At 46.1% G+C, this 16,003-nt stretch overlaps 1 protein-coding gene across 16 annotated transcripts in view; it reads right to left on the bottom strand.

The window, feature by feature from the left end:
* Ziz (dedicator of cytokinesis protein Ziz) overlaps positions 1-16,003 on the bottom strand; it is a 176,938-nt gene that overhangs the window by 64,263 nt on the left and 96,672 nt on the right. For all 16 annotated transcript variants that reach the window (XM_077657805.1, XM_077657807.1, XM_077657808.1 and 13 more), the window contains exons 14-21: positions 15,902-15,987; positions 15,564-15,757; positions 15,045-15,110; positions 14,577-14,669; positions 13,083-13,240; positions 6,515-6,602; positions 6,135-6,221; positions 5,510-5,602 (exon numbers count right to left, since the gene is read on the bottom strand). In XM_077657805.1, coding sequence (XP_077513931.1) covers positions 5,510-5,602; positions 6,135-6,221; positions 6,515-6,602; positions 13,083-13,240; positions 14,577-14,669; positions 15,045-15,110; positions 15,564-15,757; positions 15,902-15,987 — 865 coding nt within the window. The remainder of the gene's footprint in view (positions 1-5,509; positions 5,603-6,134; positions 6,222-6,514; positions 6,603-13,082; positions 13,241-14,576; positions 14,670-15,044; positions 15,111-15,563; positions 15,758-15,901; positions 15,988-16,003) is intronic.

Genomic DNA, 16,003 nt, shown 5'->3' with positions numbered 1-16,003 from the left:
TGCCCAACCACATCATTATCTCCGACATCTTTAATATGCTAGTTAAAGTTTCACCTATCAGAGTGATGAAGGGCAGCCAGTCTTTCATAACGCATTCGATTAAGAAAAAAAAAGGTTAGCTATCACAGTGTATATGTAGCTGGTGACTGGAAAGTAAAACAAATCAAGCACAAGAGCAGCTTTTCCTTGTCAATTTGGCAAAATTTTCTGTGCAGTAAATTAAGCAGAAGCTAATTTCTGATTGATAAAAGGACAAAAATAGGCACTTGATAGTGTCTTCCTATCCATCTCTGGGCAGGTCACCCATTAAATCCAGTACAAAAATGGATGCACTAAACCTTAAATAAGTATATTTGTGCTGCTTATTTGCAAAAGAGGTATTTTAATTAGTGCTCCCCAAACTGTGGCTGCATTAACATTCAAGTGCCTATAAGCTAGGATGCTACACTGTGCCGCTACGGTTTCTAGTCCTGGCTCCAATGAGTGCTAAATAAAGCATATACCTCAACAATAATCACTGTTTTTGTGGGATACAAAGTAACATGCGATATACAAGGAATAACAAACAGTAATGTGCACATGATTCTAACTCAATCTAACCTCCTGCACTTCTTAAGCCAACAGCAGGATTTAGCAAATTTTGCATTAATCCTAGGTAGGGCATCAAGTGAAAACCCCAAAAGAATTACTGTATACATGCCGCGTATAAGTAGACTTCAAACATACCGTATTTACTCGTATATAACATGACCATGACTATAATGCGGGCGAGAGAGAGGGGGAGGTTTGAGACCTCACAAAAAAAAAGAAGAAATATCACGATTATAATGTGATCACGGTTTTTTCAAGCCAACTACAGCCGAGGCACCGAGTGCTCGGAAAAAAAAAAACAGCGATGGCTTGCAAAAATAGCAAAGCAGCAGATACGTCGGTAATATACGAGAGGCAGCATTTCAGAAATGTGCGCGACATCATCGACCACAGCAAAGCCTTTAACACATTAACGCATGCAGTCTACCCTGAAGCACCAGCTGCTGACATTGCCTTGCTGCCACTGCAACAAGTTTCGCGATGTCCAGCACGTGCCCATTCCCTTTTTGTCCCCCTTCCCTACTTCACCCAACTCTTTCAGTGCCTACTTTTTTTCAATGGACCGCACTGGTTTCTTTCCACGTTCATTGCCACCCTCTACCTTCCCCGTATGCACCACGCGGCTTCAAGGTGATCCAAAAGTTGGCTTCTCCTATCAACTCACGAGTCTAGTGGTGAAGACCACTGTAGCTACCTTGAGGAACAGTGAAGAAAAAGTTCGCGTTATATTCGTACATTGGATCAGAATATAACGAGAGATGCGTTCTGAGACCAATGAAATGAGAAGGAAAAAAAATCTCGTTAACTCACAGCCCTTTCCGCTGAAGAAAAAAAAAACTGATTTCAGATATAAGTCGAATGCATATGTAGGTCGACGCATATTCAAATGTACAGTACTCACGGATTGAAATAGGACATTCGGAGCGCTAGCCTTGCAGTGCCACGCAGGCATGTGGTAAACCACAGGCCGGCTGATTGGCTACTGGAAGGAACAATTCTGCTTTGTAGATGTTCTCCCTCTCACGCCATACCACAATGCACCACCTTGGTTCCATGAGCGTCTACGGGCGGCGCTCCATGAAGCGACGGCCACGCGCTCCGAATGTCCTATTTCAATCCGTGAGTACTGTACATGCAGCAATATACGGTAGCTATACGGTACTTACATGCGGCAATATACAGTAGCTAAGCACCAATACATGCACATGTTCGCCATAAATAAAAGGTAGGAAGCCATTATTGATCCCTTCAAGGCAAAATTACTTCCTTTGTGCACAATTCAAGCAATGTCAAGAGACACATCTTTGTGGTATAAGATGTGTGTTGGTCTGCACTAAATGTACCACTACACAAAAGTCAAAGTTGGAAAAATGTTTCTTCCCCAACTTCAATTCAGAGCAAATTTCTTGCCGTTTGCATGGCCCTCATGGTGCAAAGGTGAAAAAAGCTATGCTGCCTTGTAAAATCCAAGCAAAACTATGCTTGGAACCTTTTCCAAGAAAAAGAACCTGCAAAAACTGTGATGTGCAAGTCTGACACATAGAACCACAGATCATGCTGCTACTAAGTCATGCTGCGTGCCAAGCCACCAACAAAGAGGTTAATCCATCGGTCACTCCAAGAGAGGGCAGGTTGCAGAGATTAGTAGCCCATGCAGGAACAGAAAAATGCACATCCACCCACAAGCTTGTTAAACGACCGGCTGTTAAATGGCATACTGCTGTGTCCCGAGTCAATGCAGCCTCCTACAGAGCAGTGCATCTCTCGTCCACCTTCCTCACTCTATGAAAAACCTAGGCCAGGCGTTTCTATGACAACAGCTTATATCACGTGGTTTATCACAGCACAAAGAAAAGTGCCCTCATTCATACAGCTAGTAATTCCCAAGAGTCTAAAAATGCAGGAATACTCTTGAAATCTTGAAGCAAGAATTGCCTTTTAAAGATGACAATATAAAAGGTTTTTTTGGTCAACCTAAGTCACTGAAAAACAAAAAGGAAGGCACCCCTAGCATTAAGAAAATGATAAGATTATGTCACTAGTATGCTCCAATCATATCATCCAAAATTCTTATGCCAAAGTTAACCAAAGAAAAGGCACACGATCACATTCAACTGTCGAGTACCTTGATCCATACTCATCAGAATTCGTTAAGAACTTGAAAAACTGCAATAACTTCATCCGTTCAAGAACAAAAACTGGTGCAGGTTAGCAGACCACATACATTCTTAGATGAATTCCTTTCACTGACAATCCTGTCTACATAATATTACCTTCTATCTGTGCGAACTGCAAACGATGCCCATAAAGAATATGTTCTATGCTTGCAGGACAGTTATAAACACAGCTATAAGGTTGCCTAAAAGTATTAATACAAAACTCTTTAAAACCTAAACTTCAGCCGTACACAGAAAAGGTTTTCCACCATGATTCCTCTTGCAATATAGCAAACAAAAATTCTACATCTAAGGTATATGCACAAGCAAATACAAAATGCCATCAACATGCAAGAAATTGAAATGACGATAGCAAAATAACATGCTGCATACTATTCACAGCATCCTAATGACAAACAGCTCATGCTTTAATCACACAGGTAATAATCCTGACAGCTGGTCAAGTTGAAAACTATTCTTAACCAAAAATGCAGCATTCAAAAGATGGAGAAAAAAAAAACATGACATGTTAACCCTACCGAGCACACTAGAAAACTTCAGAGCATGAGAATCAAGCTGAAACACCACAAGCAACTCAATGCCAGAAAGCTCGATTGCCACATATAAACAAACTACAAGAATGGCAAGGTCCTTATCTCTAAATAAGAAGCGGAAATAAATCACAAAGGTAACGCTTAATCAATGCTACAGCTTTGCTGCCATTAATTAAAATTTTAAAAGAAAATAATAGCAAATCCCAATGAGCACAACAGAAATGCACATATCCTTGCAATATGAAACGGCAATCAGAACTAGTGGTGAAACGATATTTACTTCAAACTTTACCAGAGTTACCATAGTTACACGATTGCAAGTCGACCTATTTTTCAAAATTTTAAAATTTGAAGCGGGAGTCGACTTAAAATTGAAACCAAAGCATCGGACCATAAATAAAGGCGAGACAAATGTGATATCAGGCATGCTACAGCATGGTTGCATATTTGCTGCGCAGCTCCATCGCATCCCTCTTGGTGCTGGACTGAGCAACTGCTATTTCAACGTGCAGAACCAGCATCCCCACCCTGCGCACGGTGGCCGATGGTGGCCGTTGATAAGCAGCAAACTGCCATCAGCTCACTCCTCACAAGTGGCCGCAGATTGCGGTTGCTGATAAGCAGCGGTGGCCCGAAAACACATTCGCGGTCTACTCTTAATAGGCGTTGTCCAAGTTTTCTTTTTGTTTACTTTCAACCATGCACTTGACGCTCAAGGGAGTGTCGATAGTTGATGGAAGGGCCGCTGTTCGAACTGGGACGGCACCGACACTCGGAACCGCAGTGGCGCCAGGGAGTGTCGGTAGCTGATGGAAGAGCCGACGCCGCTCACGCGTAGTTTCTCCGTGGCCCTGACGCATTTGACTACTGCCGGCCGCGTTTCACAAGCTTTTAATGTAGTGCTTTGTCATTCATCATTTGTGCTTCGGGTCCGGTAAGCAACCGACTCTCGTTCACAGCTACGTTCAAGATGGCTGCCATTCTTTATGCCGAAGAAACGAACAACTGCGCGCAGGCCACAAGTTCGACGTTTGCAATGGGCGATACAGGTGTGGCAGCTGCAATGAGGCATAATTTTCAGCTGTTCCACGCAATGTCGTGATGTGGCTTTTTGCAAAGTGCGGGATTTCACTGCAAGACGATGTTAGAATGACGAGCTGTGGGACCGCAGCAGCAATCATGACGGCAGCGCTAGTGAGGACAATGGCGCAAGTGTGGACGAGCAGTCCAGTGACTAATACATTTTCGTTTTGGACTGTACCCAGAAGCAAGCCCGCACTTGGCAGCCGATAGCGGCTGGTGATAAGCAGAGGCTGCAGGACAGTGCTATCGTGTTCTATTATTAAAAGCCAAGCGTAAACGACCTCCAAGTTTTTTTTTTCAGAAATGTAATGTGCAGGGCTCGGCTTACATTCGAGTCGACTTACAATCGTGTAAATAGGGTAATTTAGAACATGGAAAGGGTATTAAATTTAATTTGTCTTTCACTTCTTTATATGCTGTATGCCCTTCCATCCAAAATCATGCTTATCTTACTGTTGAAACAAACAGAGCAGATGTGTGCCATGGAGCACAGCTGCTTAAGCTCAAATCATCCAACTACAGCAATGGGCACTTCTCCCGTGAACATCAGGTTCTCTTACTATGCAACATGTTTGACAGCAGATAAGAAGACAAATAGTAATAAGAAGTACTAAGAAGTGTGACAATAAGGTTGCAATTAAGAGAGATAAGGCCACCAACAGAGAAGTATGCAGACACTCAGTTGTCAAAAGAGTCACCCTAACCCATCAGATTAACAAATTTTATTTCCAGGTATGAATATATGTACTTGACTCAAAGCTCGCCCTGGTCAAATATTTTCTCTGTTTCAAAAACTTTGCACTGCAAATTCAGCAAATGACGGCCACCACCACCCTTAATTGTAAAATAAAAACTGAGGCACCCTTGATATCTTAACTGTCACTGATCACTTCAAATTGCAATGTTACACACAATGTCACATTACAGCTGTAGTTTTGGTTGCTTGTGCGCTAGTAAATTCAATAGTGCCACGTAAGTGTTTACAAACCTGCACTTACGGCTTAAAAAAAAAGTAAGAGGCTTCGCCTATGTATTTCTGACCAGCTCATTCAAAATATGTGTCGGGAGATCTTACAAGAGTGCAGTGCAGGCACGGCTGTATTTGAAAAACATGCAGGGGCTTACCTTCAGGAGAGTGCTCGTCTCTGTGTCAGGACCTAGAACTTTTGTTTCCAGAAGCTTCTGACAGTGCACAAAAAAGTTGTGCAGGTGTTGGTCCTGGGAATAAATGCAAAAAAGAGAGCGGGTTCGCTTGGAGAGCAGGCACAAGGCCTGCATGTAAAAAGCTCTGACACACAACTACTCGATGGTAAAGAGGAACTCGAAAGCTTGTGAAAAGGAATTTTGTTTCACCTAATGTCTGGCTTCAGCTTTAGTTTCTCAATCAGTTTTTTTCACACTGTAATTTAACCGCTACCCAATAAAACATAAAGCCTCCCTCTACCTTAAGCTACAAGGTGAAATAGCATGACTTATAATGCAAACAGTTGCTGACAGGCCATGCCAAGAAAGGTGTTTGGGATTACATGAATGTTACATCGTGGAGAAAGAACCGTATTTACGGTTTTATACTGTAAAACAAGAAAACTCTTCCACCTTTCTTGCAGATAGCTCTGCATAAATATGATGACAGCTTTATTAAAGAACATTGCCAGATAGAAACTGCGCCTTTACTAAGACTGCTGTGCTCAAAAGAAGGCCAACAACACTATTATGCAGACAGATGACCAGAAAATTAATTGAACTATACCTTGGTGTGGACGGTGGAGACTAGCCTAAACCCAACCTTGAACAGCTCCCGGCCACCTTCGACAAGTCGCACGTCAGGGCCACAGAACTGGAATGCGGGAAGCCAAGATAGTGCACACAAGATTAACAGTGCAGCTTGTTGGTGCACGAAAAAGGGTGCAAACAATGCTCGAACCAGAGATGTCACCCAATAATGCTTGTCGATTTCAGGAAACACTGACATGCAGAAGTGAACAGAAATAGAGTGAAATAGGCCAACCCTGCATGTTTTCACACGGAAAAACACAGGAGAGAATTGTTTTGTTCAACATCATTCAGTGGTACCTAATATAGAGTGGAGTGAAAAATGAATGAAAATGTATTTCTGGGCAAAAGACTCACTCCTTTGCCAAGGCCAAGAGGCTTGTATGAGAGGTATCCGTGGGGCAAATTGGCAGCGACCGGCAACATGTCTTCCTCAATATTAAGCCTGGACAGAGAAAAATACATCTCCACTATGGTGCCACACAACAAAAGTGCTGAACACAGTAGGGTGGTCTAAATTAAGTTTTTAGGAACTGATGCTATACACACATACATATTAGTTGAAGCTAGCTGTAGCCTCTTAAAAAGTGTGAGCTAACAATTTTTTTATTATTATTAAAGTGCTCATTTATTAGGAGAACAATATTTCTCATATGCTGAGTTTAACAGCATATGAGCACATGGTAATGACACATGCTGCCTCACTGCACTGGACAGAAATTTATGGATTACACCATTTCTTTTTTTTTTAAACACCCTCCATGCTTGCAGTATCACAGCGATAGGATAATGCGCTCCCCAAAAGCTTGTTCACAACAGCTGCCACAAACGAGTTCCGTAAAAACCGGAATATAGGTCTGCAATATAGCATCACGCAGGAATGACACAACAAGAAGGAACGATTTATTCAGGCAGCCCCTTTTATAGCCCGCCGGTGAGGTGACGTTGTGATCACGTGGTCAAGCCAAGGTTTGCCGACGACGCATCATCTCTCCCCCCTTAAAGAGGAAAGCGTACAGGTGGCCGTCGCTGTCTGGTTGATCTTCGCAAACCAGGCGGGCCAGTTTCCGTCCCGGATGCTTCTGGGCTATCTTGCGACGTGGTTGGAGCGTCGTCCGCAGGTTCCCGCTTGCCAACTTCTCCAGGGGCTCTGTCTTCTGATTCAGTCCGACGTCTCAGTTGGTCCAAGTGCCGCCGCTGAAGACCTTGCTCCGAGTCAACGGAGACCATCCTGGAGCCCTGTTGACCATGCACTACTCCTGGAATCCACCTGCGACCTGCTCCGAAACTGCGCATCCAGACCGGTTCTCCCACATCCAATTTAGGCGCACCTACTCTTCGCTGGCTTTCTGCCGACTTCTCACCGGGCGTGATGCAATCCATCTTTGTTCTTATCTGGTAGCCGAATAAGTGTTCCGCGGGCGACTTGCCATGCTTAACAGGCGTTCGGCGATATCGGAACAAAAACCGAGCTATACGCATTTCCAGGTCTTTTCCAGGGTTTTTCTTTAGCCCTTCCTTGAGCGTGCGCACAGCTCTTTCGGCTAAACCATTTGATTGTGGGTGATAAGGGGCTGTTGTGAGTTGCTTTACGTTGTTTCGTGCCAGAAACTCGCGAAAAACGGCGCCCACAAATTGTGGACCGTTATCTGAAACGAAGGTTTTTGGAAGGCCGAAGCGTGCAAATATTGACCGTAGTGCGTCCACCGTTGTTTGCGATGTGGCAATTTTCATTGGAATTGCTTCTATCCATTTTGTTTCAGAGTCTACGACGACCAATACCATATGTCCGTCCATTGGGCCTGCGAAATCACTGAGGGCGTCTGCATTGGAATTCTCGCTGCCCTTGCGGTACTGCAATGTGTAGCTGTAGTTGCCAAGGAACAAGGCCCAGCGCTGGATTCTCGCAGCCGCCATCGGTGGTATTGGTTTGCCTGGATTGAATAAACCAGTAAGAGGCTTGTGGACGGTTACTAACACGAACCGATGTCCATACAAGTAGTCCTTGAACCGTGCGACGCCGAACACCAGTGCTAGTGCTTCTTTTTCTAACTGAGAGTAGTTACGCTCTGCCTTTGTGAGTGTCCTGGACCGGAATCTGATGGGGTAGTCAACACCGTTCACACGGTGGGACAAAACGGCCCCAATGCCTACTGATGACGCATCGCACTCAAGCCGCAGTGGCTTATCCGGGTCGTAATGAGCAAGGAACTTGGAAGCCACAATTGCCTGCTTAACTTTCTGAACAGCTTTTTCTTGTTCCTTGTTCCACTCCCACTTGGCCCCTTTAGCTAGGAGGGCGTACAGCGGAGCCAGCACAGTGGCCAGATTGGGCAAGAACTTGCCGTAATAATTTACAAGTCCGAGAAAAGCTTTCAGCTCACTCACTGAAGTAGGTTCTGGGGCTTCGATAACAGCCTTGATGTTATCGTCCTTTGGTCGCAGACCCTTAGCGTCGATCCGATGGCCGAGAAAAGTGACTTCGTCTTGCCGGAATTTGCACTTATCCTTGTGCAGTCGGAGACAGTACTCCCGCAGGCGTTGCAGCACCCTCTTCAGCCTTGATACATCGTCCTTTTTTTCAGCGATGATAATATCATCCAGGTACACCTGAACTCCTGGAATATCGCCCAGCAGCGCGTCCATCCGCCTCTGGAATATAGCTGGAGCAGAACTTATGCCAAAAGGTAATCGGTTGAAACAGAAGAGGCCTTTCTGAGTGTTCAGCACTGCTATCTTTTTGGCATCCGCGTCTAAAGGTAGCTGGTTGTAGGCTTGGCGTAAGTCCAACGTCGTAAATACTTCTCCGCCATTCAGCTTAGCAAAAATGTCGTCCACTCGAGGCAACGGGTACTGTTCCATCACTGTGGCTGCATTCACTGTCATACGAAAGTCTCCGCACACTCGGAGAGACCTATCGCGCTTTAAAACGGGTACCACTGGTGTTGCCCATTCGGCGGTTTTCACAGGCGCCAGGACATCTTGCGCAACCAGTTGGTCCAGCGCTTCAGACATCTTGTCCCTCAAAGCGTAGGGAACCGTACGGGCCTTAAAAAACTTTGGACACGCATTCTCTTTCAGCTGCAATGTGACCGGTGGTCCCTTGCATACGCCGAGTCCTGGAGCAAACACGTCAGCATATTCGTTGAGCAGCTCTTGCAGTTCCGTGCTGTCAGCTTTTATCTCGACTGGTTGCACACTCGCGACCACACGCGACAGCATTGCCACCCCAGCCTCGTTGAATGCCTTGATTGTGTCTCTGCCGCACAAAGATGGTCCGACGCTGTCGACCACTACGACCGTACCCGGAATGCCTTTCCCGTCGCATGTAGCCGTCATACTGAGCTGTCCGACAACTGGAAGTTCGCCCAAGAGGCAGGATAGCTTAAGCTGTGATTTGCGCAACGGCGGCCACAGCGCCTCGTACTTCGGGAACGTCGCTACGGAGATGACACTCACGGGTGATCCTGTGTCCACCAGCATAGTAAGAGGGACGTTATTCCAATTAATGTCCTTGTAAATTGGCCGAACCTTGCGGATGCTGGCTTCTTGGTGGAGAACCGCTGCAATAGTGTACAGGGCTTCGCTGTCGTCCGAGCTCGTGTCCCCTGCTGCTGCCATTGCGTAGGAGCCCTGGCGTCGTTGGCCTCCCGGGTGCGATGCGTGCCGAAGGAAACTTGTGCTGGACTGGCACATTCGGCGCAGATGTCCTCGTTTGCCGCACCGGTAGCACACCGCGTGAAGGTGTTTGCATTCCGCCTCGGTGTGCGACTCGCCACCACACCTGCCACATGTATCGCACTTCTCCAGCCTTGGGCGCGGCTTCGATGAACGACTCTTTTGACGGGCAAAATGTACCTCTCCTGGCTCTGACGAGTGCATGCTTTTGGCGTTCTGGGAGGCTTTCTGTGCCGAGACCACAAAGTCTTCCGCCTCTTCTAGTGTAAGCTTCCGTTGAGTCAGTAAGTGTCGCCGGACGTCTTCATCTTGCACACCGCACACAATTCTGTCCCGTAACATGCGCTCCAGTGACGTTCTGAAGTTGCACTTCTCCGCTAGCCGCCTAATTTCCGCAATGAAGTCCTGGGCAGACTCCCCGTCTTTTTGCGAGCGCCTGAAGAAAGCATAACTTGCAGCGATCTCGTTAACTTGCGGAGCATAGTGGTCTTCCAAATGCTGGACGACTTCTTGGTAACTCAGCTCATTCACTTGTTTTGGATGACACCGCCCCTGCACCACTCGCACCGCACTGTCTGTGAGCGAAGCTATGAGCAGCGCTCGCTTCTTCGTTGGTTCCGCGATGCTATGGGCTTCGAAGTAAGCCTCCAGCCGAACACGATACGTAGGCCACGTACCTTCTGCATCCGTGAATTCCGGTGGCCGCCCGGCACTCATTCTTGCGCACGTAAGTTCGCCTAGCGCCGGCGCGCTATCTCGTCGCCACTGCAATATAGCATCACGCAGGAATGACACAACAAGAAGGAACGATTTATTCAGGCAGCCCCTTTTATAGCCCGCCGGTGAGGTGACGTTGTGATCACGTGGTCAAGCCAAGGTTTGCCGACGACGCATCAAGGTCGAACTTTTTTTCAAAAAACCATGGTGAAAAGTCGACCCCCGTCTTATATACCGGTCAATGGCGGAAAAAATACGGAAGTCTTGCTACAATGGGTGGCTGAAGTCAACAGCCTCCATCACCATCGCCATCAGCAGCAGTGCCGCCATTTTGCGTTTCAGTAGATGCAAAGCGGAAGCTAACGGCAATTTACCGTCGCCTTCAAGAAAAACACGATTGAGTACGAGGAAGCTCACAGGAACCTGGCGGCACAGCGCGAATTTGGAGTATCCGAAAAGAGCATTCAGTACTGGCGGAGGCAGAGGCTGCGTATTACAACTTGCAGCAACCAGAAGAAAACATCATTTCGTGGGCAGACCGTAGTGTATCGAGAATAGGAAGGAAACGTTGCGCTGCGAGCAAGATCGCTGTCTGTGACTGCCGAATGCATCCGCGTGAAAGCGGCAGAGATCGCGCGTGCCTCTAGACTCACGAGGGCGCAATTCAAAGGCTCGCCATCCTGGTTGCGGCGATTCATGAAGAGGAGGGCTTTGCTCTACGGCGCCGTACTTGCCTTTGCCAGAAACAAACACGCGGGCCGATTGGTGCGCGATATTGTTAATACATTTGCCGGGTGTACATACAAGCAGCATTTAAATGAAATTAAATACTGTCACCATTGTGCAACCTCTCGAGTCGCATTTGTTTCAAAGTAAGAATGTCTTTCGGTACTTTTCCCATTGAAAAAGATCTTTTTCATTTTTAGAATTGGTTAGTTAGGGGGTCGACCTATATTCCGGTCCGACCTATAGTCCGGTTTTTACAGTATGTGCCCTTTATGCTGTCATATGTTTCAGAAGAATCCAGATTTATGCTCCCCATTCAATATACTACTAACAATCCCCACGACTGTGTTTCTGGGCACGCATGCTTCGGCATCGATGTCAAGGACATATCGTATTTACTCGCACATAATCCACACCAAATTTTGAAGAAAAAAAACGCGTTTAACAAGTGGGGGTGCGGGTTATCTGCGAATTTATTCTTTGGGCGGGGGTCAGCTTCATGGCAATGCGCAGCGGCCTCCCCCGTGTAGTCCGTCATCCCAATCGTCATCGACGCTTGTCAACTCGATGAGGGGTCAACGAAAGGCGTAGCCAAATCCACATTCATAGTCCGTTCATTCTTCCCCACGCCACTGGCCACGTTTTCTTCAGCCAGCGTTGTTGAGCCTAGTGTCAAGCGCTGTTTCGTGTACTGCACCCAAGTTTGCACTGTTTGCCTGCTTTGTTTAGGCGTCATGAGTTATGCCCTCACACCGACAGGACACGTGCGAAGGCCCAATATTCCATTGCTGTGCCAGTGGATCGTGGATGCGTGGAAAGCGATACTGACCAAATTGGTGCGTAAAAGCATTAAAAAATGTGCCATCAGTAACAGCTTGGATGGTTCCGAGGATGACTACGTCTTTGAGAGTGGCGATGAAGCCTCGGCTGGCAGTAGTGAGAGCGGCAATGAATGACAATCGGATAACCAGTGACATGGTAGTGGTCGTTTGAATAAACGTTCTCAAAATGAAATGAACACAGCACACGGGCGCCTTAGCGTTTTTCCTCCATAAAAACGCAGCCGCCGCGGTCGGGTTCGAACCCGGAGTTCCCGGGTTCGAACCCGACCGCGGCGGCTGCGTTTTTATGGAGGAAAAACGCTAAGGCGCCCGTGTGCTGTGCGAAACTCCGGGTTCGAACCCGACCGCGGCGGCTGCGTTTTTATGGAGGAAAAACGCTAAGGCGCCCGTGTGCTGTGCGATGTCAGTGCACGTTAAAGATCCCCAGGTGGTCGAAATTATTCCGGAGCCCTCCAGGAGCCCTCCACTACGGCACCTATTCTTCCTTTCTTCTTTCACTCCCTCCTTTTCCCTTCCCTTACGGGGGGGGCGCGGTTCAGGTGTCCAAAGATATATGAGACAGATACTGCGCCATTTCCTTTCCTCAAAAAACCAATTATTAATTATTATTAGTGCGCAGTTGTATGTTTCTACCACTCATTTTTTTTTTTTTTCAGGTAAACGTGAGGGTTATATGCGATTCTTTTTTTTTTGTGGTGTTCAAAGTTAGGAGGGGTGCGGGTTATACGCAGGGGTAGGTTATATGCGAGTAAATACGGTATGTTTCAACACAGACAGTGTTATGCCCCAATGAGTAGTACTTGCTCATTGGAAAACACTCACTTCAATAGAAATTAACAAAGTGAAATGTCATCCCTCCGCAGCTGCATCCATAGTTAAATGGGCCTGCCACTGCAAGCAGCCCTTGCCAAGCAACTCTACACATTCCTTTCATCAACAGGAACTGCACAAGCCAGACTGACCTGCCCTTGCTCAGCAGGGGTAGCCAGGAGTAGCCCACAATGCTCTCGACAGGACCCTCCTTGCGCTTGGCCGCCTTGGTGATATCACAGCTCACATGGTAGAACGTGAACAGCAGGTGATGCTGTTCGTGCAACTCCAACGGAAGAACCACTTTCACCTGAAGAGGCAGCATGCGCACACTTAGCTAAGACAATTGACTGTCAGCAAATTTAGTCACGTAAAAGGGCCCTTCTTCGACTGTATAACGACACATATGCACAACACATGAGCCCATCATTTACATTTAAACTCTGCCTTGAAGAACAAAAATATTTTGGCTCATTAAAGTGTTATTATATTGTTAAAATTTTTATTGGAAGTGATCATATGAAAAAATCACAATTCTATGAAGAATCACAATTCATAAAGCTGCATAATTATGGAATGAAATTACACTAATTAAGCAGTGCCCTAAATATCAAAATCCCACTTCATGCAATTACAGCTGTAGCATTTCAAAGGCGCTAGTGAATTCTAGACAAAAAAAGGGCAGTCTCTGGTAACCAGTTCATCAGACTTAAATGTGCTCATCAGTGAATGGGTGATGCAACCCCTACTGCAATGAGCTACGTGTGCTGAACCCTGCAAGGACTACGAAAGCTAAAGAAGCAAAAGTATACGAAATAAAATGACATTATACTGTAGAATGATTCAAAGAAGCTGACAGTGACCACTACATCAATTATCTTCCTCATATAAGCTAGGCAGAAAACATACATTTAGGGAAGCTGAACGACTGCGGAATCAGAGACAGCAGCAGGTAAGAGGTGAGCCTACAAACTGTGTACAACACCTACCCCGAAGATCGCCCACTTTCCAAAGTTTGCCTACATGACAAAGTTGCAGTTTTCACAGTGTAGAGTAAAATCGAAGCATAAAACAGTGCTTCAATCCAAATCCCAAAAGCACTATTAATGGCATACTCATTATTTTGCGCCCTTGGTCTGAATTTGATAGCGGCTCGAAGACAAAGCAATTTGCAGTGTTTGCATCAGTGTCTTGTCTGGCTCAAAAGCTTTTGAATGCACTGAAGTTTAAGTACAAAATTATGGTATTAAGTGTGAAGCACTTGGAGGGCATGATGCTGTAAGATATCACTGTTTTGCCCTACTGGATGATTAACACACTACACTAGCACTTCACCTTCACACATGAGCTGTCCTGCCCACCCTTATTTAATACTGAGAGCCTTGCTTGCAACAGATGAAGCCAAAACTGCTAATAAAAGGAAAATTTTCGGAGGTATATTCAGGGGCACATACAGAAATTTTCCATAGTGCTTCATATATTAGGTGGCATTTCTATTGTGTTGAAGAAGAAAAAAAAGAAAGACAGTCGAAAACTGCCATTGTGGGGCACCCACTACTTTACACAAGATAAACTGACAAGGTATTTTGCAAGCATTTGTGACGTGAGGTTCCATGCTACTGCAAGGCAGAATAACATTCACTCACCTCCTCATAAAAATCAGGTGTGACACAGTGATGCGTCACAGCTGTGTATGACTGGGACACGAAGAGGGGTTCCCCTGGTCGACCATAGATGCACTGCAAGTGATAATGCCAGCCCCACAATCAGTCAGCCGAGAGACAAAGGTCATACAAAAGCAAGGACTGCTTTCCCTCAGTGCCAGATGATGGCTTTCACAGAACAAGTGGGGCAAAACCACAAAAAGGGCTATGAAAAAAAAAATCAAGCATCACTTAATTCGAATTTACTTAATTTCAGCTGAACGCATTATGCAGGTTCCAAAACAACTTGCAGGGTTTCGTACATTTGTGTACTATTACGTGCCCATATAAAGCTTTCTCGGTAGAACACAAAAAAAATTGGTCAACTTGACTAGTCAATCGAAGCCCCCCCCCAGTGAGCATGCAAGCACTCGCAGCAGAGTTCAGGCCAGGACACTCTCCAAATCTCACCTTCAGAGGTTTTGTCCCTTCGTCATCCCTGTCCCTCAGTTCCACACAGCACGATATGTTTCTCGCCTAAAAAAGAAATAGGTGCCGCAGGACATGAGAACAAGCTCTACAACATGACAGCTGGGAAAGGTGCGCACTGCCACTCCACAGTACCCAAGAAATAGAACAGAGGTTCTCAAACTGGGTTCCACAGAATGCTTGGGTTCCTGGGTTCCCCGAGCACCTAAGCCCATTCATGCCTAAATGCCAGCTGTCCTTTTACCCACTTTATTTTGGGACTCACCACACAAGTCATTTCTTACAGAGGCTGTTTCACTCTGCAGGCAATCATTATTAGTTGAATTAGGTACTTTTCTGAGGGCTTTAGCATGCTTGTTTTGGCATGCATGTTAGTTATGCAGGGTGCAACGGATTTGAACCTACATACAACATTTCTAAGCAAAGTCTGAAAGCCCTTGGGGTTTTCCCTGAGGAAAAAAAGAGAGAGAACCCCTAAAGTAGAAGAAACAGTGTGGGCACCTTGGCAAACGCCTTTTGACTGTCGTACTTGAGGCTCTTGGGGTAGACGTAGAGGTGGTTGAGGTACGCGAAGAACGGATGGCTGTCGGATGCCACGTCTGTGGGGAACTGTTGCACCTCGAGTGTGGGGCCTTCTCGGGGCTTGGGAGGCATTGGGAATGGCACCACGGGTACCAGTGATGTCGTCAGGGAGTCTGCGATACAAAGGATTGCGTAAACCTTCCTTGAAGAGTGCTGATGCGACAATGGTACGATGATAGTGAACTCGGATGAAAACACTCTGTTTTGGCGTACACTAGAAACTTCTATGCAGAGAAGAAGGTAGAAGAAATGCTCACTGTCAACTGTCTCGTCAGGTCTCAATAACCTCAGTGCAACTTTCATGTGCCCTGGAATCACCGTGAAGTGTTTCACTTTCTCCGGTCTGAATGGACAGAAAA

This window comes from Amblyomma americanum, chromosome 3 (genome assembly GCF_052857255.1).
Source record: "Amblyomma americanum isolate KBUSLIRL-KWMA chromosome 3, ASM5285725v1, whole genome shotgun sequence".
In the NCBI taxonomy this organism is placed as follows: Eukaryota; Metazoa; Arthropoda; class Arachnida; order Ixodida; family Ixodidae; genus Amblyomma; species Amblyomma americanum.
This window is presented reverse-complemented; position numbering and strand designations above follow the sequence as displayed.